This window comes from Salvelinus sp. IW2-2015, linkage group LG20, assembly GCF_002910315.2.
Source record: "Salvelinus sp. IW2-2015 linkage group LG20, ASM291031v2, whole genome shotgun sequence".
NCBI lineage: Eukaryota > Metazoa > Chordata > Actinopteri > Salmoniformes > Salmonidae > Salvelinus > Salvelinus sp. IW2-2015.
The window spans coordinates 37,693,440-37,703,956 of record NC_036860.1 but is presented as its reverse complement, the minus strand read 5'-3'; the positions used below and the strand labels follow the sequence as shown (position 1 = coordinate 37,703,956).

The 10,517-nt window shown below is 44.2% G+C and overlaps 1 protein-coding gene across 2 annotated transcripts in view; it reads left to right on the top strand.

Moving 5' to 3' along the window:
* Nucleotides 1–4,674: 4,674 nt before the first annotated feature.
* Nucleotides 4,675–10,517, top strand: part of rabep1 (rabaptin, RAB GTPase binding effector protein 1) — a 30,436-nt gene continuing 24,593 nt past the window's right edge. Inside the window, exons 1-5 of one of the 2 annotated variants that reach the window (XM_024011812.2) lie at nt 4,675–4,849; nt 6,662–6,790; nt 9,258–9,461; nt 9,837–10,000; nt 10,289–10,408. In XM_024011812.2, the coding sequence (XP_023867580.1) occupies nt 4,804–4,849; nt 6,662–6,790; nt 9,258–9,461; nt 9,837–10,000; nt 10,289–10,408 (663 nt within the window). In that variant the 5' untranslated portion in view covers nt 4,675–4,803. The remainder of the gene's footprint in view (nt 4,850–6,661; nt 6,791–9,257; nt 9,462–9,836; nt 10,001–10,288; nt 10,409–10,517) is intronic. The other variant, XM_070449374.1, reaches the window with a different exon arrangement.

Genomic DNA, 10,517 nt, shown 5'->3' with positions numbered 1-10,517 from the left:
GCTTGTAAGTAAGAATTTCACGGTAAGGTGACACCTGTTGTATCAAATCAAAGTTTATTTGTCACGTGCGCTGAATACAACAGGTGTAGACCTTACAGTGAAATGCTTACTTACAGGCTCTGATCAATAGTGCAAAAAAAGGTATTAGGTGAACAATAGGTAGGTAAAAAAATAAAACAGTATAAAGACAGGCTATATACAGTAGCGAGGCTATAAAAGTAGCGAGGCTACATACAGACACCGGTTAGTCAGGCTGATTGAGGTAGTATGTACATGTAGATATGGTTAAAGTGACTATGCATATATGATGGACAGAGCAGTAAGCACAGGCAGCGTAAAAAAAGAGGGGTGGGGGGGGGGGGGGCACACAATGCAAATAGTTCGGGTAGCCATTGATTACCTGTTCAGGAGTCTTATGGCTTGGGGGTAAAAACTGTTGAGAAGCCTAGACTTTGTCCTAGACTTGGCACTCCGGTACGCCTGCCGTGCGGTAGTAGAGAGAACAGTCTATGACTGGGGTGGCTGGGGTCTTTGACAATTTTTAGAGCCTCCTCTGACACCGCCTGGCTAGAGGTCCTGGATGGCAGGCAGCTTAGCCCCAGTGATGTACTGGGCCGTACGCACTACCCTCTGTAGTGCCTTGCGGTCAGAGGCGAGCAATTGCCGTACCAGGAGTGATGCAACCAGTCAGGATGCTCTCGATGTTGCAGCTGTAGATCCTTTTGAGGATCTCAGACCCATGCCAAATCTTTTAGTTTCCTGAGGGGAATAGGCTTTGTCGTCTCTTCACCGACTGTCTTGGTGTGTTTGGACCATTCTAGTTTGTTGTTGATGTGGACACCAAGGAACTTGAAGCTCTCAACCTGCTCCACTATAGCCCGTCGATGAGAATGGTGGCGTGCTCGGTCCTCCTTTTCCTGTAGTCCACAATCATCTCCTTAGTCTTGCTTACGTTGAGGGATAGGTTGTTATTCTGGCACCACCTGGCCAGGTCTCTGACCTCCTCCCCTGTATCCAGAGCATGTGACAAATAAAAATTTGTTATTTTAAAGTATGTGGACACCCCTTCAAATGAATGGATTCGGCTATTTCAGCCGCACCCATTGCTGACAGTGTTATAAAATCAGCACACTACCACTACCACGAAGAGCTCAGTGACTTTCAACGTGGCACTGTCATAGGATACCACCTGTTCCAACAAGTCAGTTCATCAAATTTCTGCCCTGCTAGAGCTGCCCCGGTCAACTGTAAGTGCTGTTATTGTGAAGTGGAAACGTCTAGGAGCAACAACGGCTGAAGTGGTAGGCCACAAAAACTCACAGAATGGGACCGCCGAGTGCTGAAGCGGGTAGCTCGTAAAAATTGTCTGTCCTCTGTTGCAACACTCACTACCGAGCTCCAAACTCCCTCTGGAAGCAATGTCAGCACAAAAACTGTTAGTCGGGAACTTCATGAAATGGGATTCCATGGCCGAGCAGCCGCACACAAGCCTAAGATCACCATGCACAATGCCAAGCATCGGCTGGAGTGGTATAAAGCTCGCCGCCATTGGACTCTGGAGCAGTGGAAATGCGTTCTCTGGAGTGATGAATCACGCGTCACCATTTGGTAGTCTGATGGACAAATCTGGGTTTGGCCAGAAGAACGCTACCTGCCCGAATGCATTGTGCCAACTGTAAAGTTTGGTGGAGGAGGATTAATGGTCTGGGGCTGTTTTCATGATTCGGGCTAGGCCCATTAGTTCCAGTGAAGGGAAATCTTAATGCTACATCATAGAATGACATTCTAGACAATTCTGTGCTTCCAACTTTATGGCAACAGTTTGGGGAAGGCCCTTTCCTATTTCAGCATGACAATGCCCCCCGTGCAGAAAGCGAGGTCCATGCAGAAATGGTTTGTCGTCAATGCCCTCACTAATGCTCTTGTGGCTGAATGGAAGTAAGTCCCCACAGCAATGTTCCAACATCCAGTGGAAAGGCTTCCCATAATAGTGGAGGCTGTTATGGCAGCAAAGAGGGGACCAACTCCAGATTAATGCCCATGATTTGGAAATTAGATGTTCGACGAGCAGGTGTCCATATACTTTTGGTAATGTAGTGTAGGTTGACTCTCAATGTGTTATTATTTTGGGTGAAGTTACCACATACTAAATGAAATCATGACATCTAGGATATGATCTCTATACTGACATACGTACACCCAGTGTAGATCCCAGTTAAGCTACTATCATCATCGTTACCATCATCATGCAACTCCTCCGTTATGTTCCATTAGTGTTCACACATGCGTAGTGAGCTGTTTCCCCATATTGTGAAATGTTGTCTGGAGGCTGGTAGAGCTTTGTGAGTCGACATGACATGGCGGCAAAGTCAAGATACAAGAACCATTTGAACAGTTTGCTATTACAGAGGATGAAGGAGCGGAAAGAGCGTGGAGATGTGGAAATGGACAGTGAGGGAAAAGAAAAGGAAGGAAAGAAGTGGTGTGGTGAGGAAAATTGGCAAAAAACCTACTCCTGTAGGTCAGAAATTGAATCTAACGAGAGTGAGGATGAATTACCTGCAGTGGCAGGTGCACCGAAGACCACGAGTTAGGACCTTGTCCAGATTATGACAAAGATGGTTCTGACCCAGTGGGCGTAGATTTTTTGGACAGAATGGATCCTTGCCGTATGGCTGATCCATATGTGGAGTCAGGTTGGATGGAAAAGAGGTTGGGCACTGTTGAATCGTGAGAGTAACTTGAAGTGGACTTGTGATGATTTTTTTGTGTATCTTCCATCCAGTTGGAACCGGCGCTCTGCACCACATACTTCGGGACTTGCTTTGTTTTCCAGAGCAGGGAGTGATCACTGGAGTGGCGTTAAGTGTTGAGGAGGACGAAATGTTTGATGCGATTTAGACCCGATGGAGCGCGTGATGAAACAGAGAAGACTGTCTGTCCTGCTGTTTTGATGTCATTACCCAACAAAGTCAAGTTAGGATGTCAAATCAAATGTTATTTGTCACATGCGCCGAATACAACAGGTGCAGACCTTACAGTGAAATGCTTACTTACAAGCCCTTAACCAACAATGCTTTATAAGTAAAAAATAGAAAATAGAAGTAACAAATAATGAAACTGCAGCAATAAAATAACAAGCAAGGCAATGTGCGGGGGCACTGGTTAGTTGAGGTAATTGAGGTAATATGTACCTCCTCCGAGGGCCCTCACCTCCTCCCTGTAGGCCGTCTCGTCGTTGTTGGTAATCAAGCCTACCACTGTAGTGTCGTCTGCAAACTTGATGATTGAGTTGGAGGCGTGCATGGCCACGCAGTCGTGGGTGAACAGGGAGTACAGGACAGGGCTCAGAACGCACCCTTGTGTGGCCCCAGTGTTGAGGATCAGCGGGGTGGAGATGTTGTTACCTACACTCACCACCTGGGGGAGGCCTGTCAGGAAGTCCAGTACCCAGTTGCACAGGGCGGGGTCGAGACCCAGGGTCTCGAGCTTGATGACGAGTTTGGAGGGTACTATGGTGTTAAATGCTGAGCTGTAGTCGATGAACAGCATTCTCACATAGGTATTCCTCTTGTCCAGATGGGTTAGGGCAGTGTGCAGTGTGGTTGCGATTGCGTCTTCTGTGGACCTATTGGGGCGTTTAACTATGTTTTCTCTCATAGTCCGTGAACACCTGGTTGTCGTGGTGGTTGCAAAGCTTCCAGTCGAAGCTCGCATCCACTACAAGACCATGGTGCTTACCTATGAAACAGCAAGAGGAACTGCCCCTCCCTACCTTCATGCTATGCTCAAACCCTACACCCAAACCTGAGCACTCTGTTCTGCCACCTCAGGTCTCTTGGCCCTCCCACCCCTACAGGAGGGCAGCTCCCGCTCAGCCCAGTCCCAACTCTTTACTGTACTGGCACCCCAATGGTGGAGCCAGCTTCCACCTGAAGCTAGGACAGCAGAATCCCTGCCCATCTTCCGAAAACATACCTCTTCAAACAGTATCTTAAATAATCGTCCTCATCACCTTGAAAATAAAGAATAAAAATTAACCCTACCTCTTCAAACAATATCTTAAATAATCCTAATCTCGTCAAAAAAATTAAATAATAATAGAAATGAACCGTACCTCTTCAAACAATATCTTAAATAATCCTCATCACCTCGAAAATAAATAACCTCCCCATTCTAGCTCTGACTCTACTGATAGCTATGTTACTGAGTTTTTTCTTTTTACATTCTATGCCTGTGATATGTGGTTGTCCCACCTAGTTATCTTAAGATGAATGCACTAACTGTAAGTCGCTCTGGATAAGAGTGTCTGCTAAATACTATATTGTAAATGTAAAATGAATAAGACTTTAAATGGGATAGGAAATCATCCAACAGGAATGTGATTATTGCAAGGAAACAGAGACAGTGGGGCATGTATTGATACCGTGTGGGCAGTATGAGAGGGAAAGAGACAGGCTGAGATCTAGTATAAGGGAGAAGGAGATACAGTAAATTATATATTGAGTATGTTGAAAAGAGTATATTGAGTAGAACGTCATTAGATACAGTCGCAAATATTTTTTTAAAGAGAAACAGGGCTGGCAGGTAGGATTTAGTTTCACCCTGTCGCTGGCACACACTGCAGTGCAGTAGGTGGCAGTAATGCACCATAACGTTGTATGCCAAACGCCGAAGAAGAAAAAGAGCTGTTTCTCCAATTATGTTGCCTTCCATGTAGGAGGCAGCCTGTTTTCTTGGACACTTCTATCTAGTTTTCTCCCACACCAAGCTGGTTATAGCATTTCCACCTCCCTGGAAACCATGGCCGAACAGGCCACGGAATCCGCCCGGCAGCCCCAGCACGACGGTAAAGCTAGTTCTTTTTTGGAAGTATATGATGTGTTGACGTTTCGAGCTAATCCAGATACTATAAGCGGCCTGTGAATCTTCGGTTTAGCTAGCACCATCACCCGACATGTCACCAACCTTACCTATACTTGGCCATTATTTCACGTTTCTCAATGGATGTATATTATACATAGCGAGCTTCACGGGCACCAAACTAGATGTGCATACTTTGTTAGAAAATACATGCATCGTTACATTTTTGCGCGATAAGAATGGCGTATGATTGCTGACCCATCTGGCTGGATCTATTTTAGCTACAGACGACGCTTAACTAGATAGCATCAACACAGTTCGACTAACTACGTTAGCTAGCTAGCTGTCATTGTTGTTTTGCAGCGCTTGACAGTGTATGCGAGTTATTCGACGGAGTGGAAATTTGATAGTGGTGGTTATATTTGTACATGTAGCAAACGTTTTCGAGAACAGTTTTTATTGACGCATGAATATTCAGTCATTTAGTTCTCCATCCTCCGCTCTGGTTTGTTTGCAAAATGTAGCGTCTAGCCCTAAAGTTATAACGTTACAGGTAACGTTAGCTTGGGGACGGGCCAGGGGACGGGCCAATGTCTGACGTTTTGCTCCAGACTAGTTTAGTTTACTAGCAAGCTAGTAACGTTAGCCACACTCCACAGAAATTAAGCCAACATGTCTTTATACATTGAGCCTATGATTGAATTGAAATGATTATTTTTCTCCAACTAGCTACACCAAATCTGGTAATGGCGATAATGAAATGTGTCATGACAATACCGGTGTTTACATGGATTTGCGCATGTGCCCTGTGATTTAAACGGCAGTACCGACGCTCTAAAAAGTCTGATAAATAATACTTTACTGTAGATATTTTGTCTAAAATTCCAACCCACTGAAGGACCAACCGCACAGACAATCGGTAGATTTAAGTTCAAATGCAATTTTATTCAACATTCAGGCATCTACTGCTTTATATATTCATTTGATTGCAAGCAAACTTTCCAAGTCATACTGATTTATTAGGAAACCTACGTTTATGCTCTCCATAACGACTGAGATTGGTCTGTTGTCTTTTTGAGTAGTGAGTTAGGCTATGCATTATTAAGAATGGGGAAAAACTGTACAGTATGTAGCCTAAAGCTAGTGGACAGATGGGCCTTTACCTCAAGTAGGCCTAAAGCCCCAAATCATCAACGATTGGAACTTGCAGCTAGTGTACTTTCTGCGCTGGAAATGGACTCTAAGACGTAGGCTATATAACCATTATGTTGGACACCAGGAATGATATTTGGATTAGTTACTTTTCAGGCACCTCATTCTGTTTTATATGTATAAACTTGAATCTCTGAACAACTTGGAAAACCTCCAGAGTTTGTTCTTTGGTAGGCTCATGTCATAGATCTTTGTTTAGTTTGCGTGTCTTTCTGGTCAAACCTTTTGCTGACACTGTCAGTATGCTAACACAGTCATTAATAGATCTTGCCCCTAGAATGCTGCTTTGTATTTTGTACTGCACAGGTGTCGTCCATTTTGATTGGCTACAATTAGTGAGATTGATTTGCTCTTTGTCCACCAGTTAGACCTCCATTTATTGTATGCTATAAACAACACCAACAGTGATTGTTGAAGTGAAGACCAAATTACCCTCCCACTCAGTCCTGCCTGGACAATACTTTTTTTAGACCAGATTCCCCCTTAATAAATAACATCCCCTCTTTCAGGCTGCTGCTTGTAAAGAGAAATACCTTTTTTATTTCTGGAAGTTTCTTTAGTGTTCTTGTTTCGTCCTCTTCCTTAGTGGTGCTCCAGCAGCGAATGGCAGCCCTGGAGCAGGAGAGAGCAGAGTTCTCCAAGCTCAAACAACAACTGGAGTCTGAGTTCAACCAGAAACGGGCCAAGTTCAAAGAGCTCTACATGTCCAAAGAAGGTGACTGTTCAATGTAGGGGTGTGACCCGAATTAGGGATCATTAACGTTTAGAAAAAATCCTTAATCGAAACACCCCTTGGCCTACAATTTCCGTTTCCCTGCAGAAGTCTAATTAACATAATAAAAACATCCCCATCAAAATCTGTCTTTTTAAGCTAGAGATATTTTTTTTGCATGGGTTGCTTCTCAATCCACTGTATCCACTGATATCTCCCTTCCACATCTGCGGTAGAAGGAAGAAGAAAAAAATACTTAACCTGACCCAACCTTCCACCTCCCGCTCCTGCTGGCTATCAGCAGATTCTGCTCTCCTGAAGTTGCTGGTAGTAGGCTACACGAGGAGGTAGTAGGCTACACGAGGAGGTAGTAGGCTACACGAGGAGGTAGTAGGCTACACGAGGAGGTAGTAGGCTACACGCAAGGAGGTAGTAGGCTACACGAGGAGGTAGTAGGCTACACGAGGAGGTAGTAGGCTACACGAGGAGGTAGTAAGGCTAACGAGGAGGTAGTAGGTACACGAGGAGGTAAAGTAGGCTACACGAGGAGGTAGTAGGCTACACGAGGAGGTAGTAGGCTACACGAGGAGGTAGTAGGCTACACGAGGAGGTAGTAGGCTACACGAGGAGTCGGCAACCTTTCTCATGTGGAATGCCAATTTATCTTACAATTTCTACTGATGTGCGTGCCATTATGGTTTTCATATGCACATTTTTGTGGAACAGTTTAATTTCATTTTAATAAAGTTTAGGTACTGTATCTCAATCATTGTCATGTGGTTAATCAAAATTCTATCCAAATTAAAATGATACAAACCTAAAAAGTAACTTCTATTGCCAACTATTTAAAAATAGCCTACATAAAGCCAACAAATAAAAACATTGCAGCCTGCAGGTAGAAAATATTCAGATTTTAATAAAATAATCCTATAAATCACGTTGGCTACGCATGGCCTGTCTGCAACAAACTTGAAACATTATATCAACTTGGGTCTGGCCTGAAGCTTGTGCTAACAAACTTGGAACATTGTATAAGATATTCTGGGCCCTCAGAATTTCCAGCTTCAGTGAGCTTGGGACCGACACAGCTGTAGGCTATTTGCTCAAGGGATACGTTTCCACTGGATCAGAGCATGACATTTTTTCCTTTCTCGCGGAGTGGTTATCGAAAGATTTTTCAAATACATTGAATAAATATTGTCATTCTCAATGGATGTAAAAATAGACTTTGCTTTCTTGCTGTTTGAGGAGAAGAAAGCATTACTTTGAGAAGGTCCACAGCTCATTAGTCATGGTGCGTTAAGCCAATCAGAAATACTTTCGGATCCCCTAATGAGAACATTTATATGCCTACATTTGCTAGCAGGCCAGGTAGCCTATAGGCCTACTTCTATGCGTAATCAGGTGCATGTCCTTATTCAACATTGACAGGAGCGAGCGCTCCAAACAAAAGACAGTAACTAAATTGACAGCTCGTAAATGGAATGAAATAACCCAAAACGTGTTTCTCACAAGTGTAGCATAGGTTGTGCATTCTGCAAACTACGTGTCAACTCTGACAATGAGAATGGTAAATGACGAATAATAATATATTGAATGCATTAACAGAAATTACTGTAACGAAACACAGTGTCTATTAGAAATTACATTTACATTTAAGTCATTTAGCAGACGCTCTTATCCAGAGCGACTTACAAATTGGAAAGTTCATACATATTCATCCTGGTCCCCCCGTGGGGAATGAACCCACAACCCTGGCGTTGCAAGCGCCATGCTCTACCAACTGAGCCACACGGGACCGTGTGGCTCAGTTGGTGATATAGTTGGTGATTTCTCTGGCTCAGAGAAATGATAGGAATTAATGGTAAATGTACTACTGGTGATATACAGTATGTAATGGAAAATTGATAGACACTAACAATCAAACGCAAACAATTCACATGTTATGAAACAATGAATGTGCACCACTTGGTTGGAGAGAGACGTGCATCTTAGCAACACTCTCCTTCTTGGACTGCCATCCCCACGGCCTTTGCAATGGAGGTGAGCGCTATTTGGTAGGTAGTCAGAACTGTGGTAAATTGAACTGTATTTCCCCCTAGCGGTCATATGCAGGACCATATCTGAATTGTGAATTCACGTCACTTAATTTTTCTTTAAACAATTTTTTTAAACGTTTGAACATTGAACTAGGGATGTTGACTATCATGCCATTTTGCTAATTGTAAACTCCCAACTAATTGTAAGCGTCATGAATATGGGGGAGGGAAAAGGGGATACCTAGTCAGTTGTACAACTGAAATGTCTTCCGTATTTAACTCAACCCCTCTGAATCAGAGAGGTGCGGCGGGTTGCCTTAATCGACATCCACGTCTTCGGCGCCCGGACCCTGGTCTCCTGGAACATATCCGGCCTTATCATGGTAATGTGACTCTTGTATTTTCCTCAGTTCCTCTATTTTCTTCCCCAGAGGAGCTGAAGAGCCAGGCAGCGTCTCTGGAGGGGGCCCAGTCGGAGCTGAGTCGTGTCCAGGCCCAGCTGGAACAGGCCCAGGCAGACATGGAGAACATCAAGGCAGTGGCCACTGTGTCAGAGAGCACCAAGCAGGAGGCCGTTGACCAGGTCAAGAGACAGTGGCAGGAGGAGGTGGCCTCCCTACAGGCCATCATGAAAGGTAGCTAGGCTAACACTACTTTGCCTCCTCTGGCTCTCATTTTGCCATTCAGTATCTAGTTGGTGACACTGTTGGAAGGCTTTCAGAAAAGCTGTAACCCATGTAACATTTAGTCTAGTCTAGGCCTTCATAAAAGGCAGTCATTAATTCCATGTCATTGCCATGCTTCTGTTACAGCCCTGATGACGTATCATCTTAGCTTGACACGCAGACATTAAAATAGAATAGGATTACAATTCTGTCCCTGTGGCTAAATAAAGTGTATTGAGTTGAATAGTTAAGCATGAGCCTGATTGCAAATTAACTGCTACGCTTTACACTGAGGATCAGTTACAACACAGTACCAGTCAATGCTCACCTCCCCCCTCCCCTCAGACACAGTGCGTGAGTACGAGGTGCAGTTCCACCAGCGCCTGGAGCAGGAGCGTGCTCAATGGAACCAGTACAGGGAGGCAGTGGAGAGGGAGATGGGCGAGCTGAGACACCGCCTCTCAGAGGGTGGCCAGGAGGAAGAGAACTTGGAGAACGACATGAAAAAGGTAGGCTGGTTTCACACCTGGGGTGGGGGGGGTCATCAGAGTACATGTATCCTTTTGTCAGGGTTTGGGTCAATTCCATTTCAATTCAGGAAGGAAACAGAAATACCAATTCCAAATCAATTTTCTTATAGAGAAGCGTTGACGAGAATTAGAATTTTAGATTACTTCCTGAATTGACTGAATTTAAATGGAATGGAGCACTTTTGTTTTAGATTTGACTTATTTGTCTGTTTTGATTCAAGGTCAATAGAGTTGGACTTGATTTGAATGGCTTTTTTCCCCCACAAGGCTCAGGAAGATGCAGAGAAGCTGCGGTCGGTGGTGATGCCCATGGAGCAGGAGATAGCAGCTCTGAAAGCCAAGCTGACAATGGCAGAGGACAGGGTAAAGGAGCTGGAAGCCTCAAAGGTTAGTCAACGGGGACTGGAAAGGAAAATGGATGCTGTGGAAGTTAGACTTTTACAATACAAAAACTCCATGATGCTAATTTTATTAACAAAACAATGTTATCCATCCA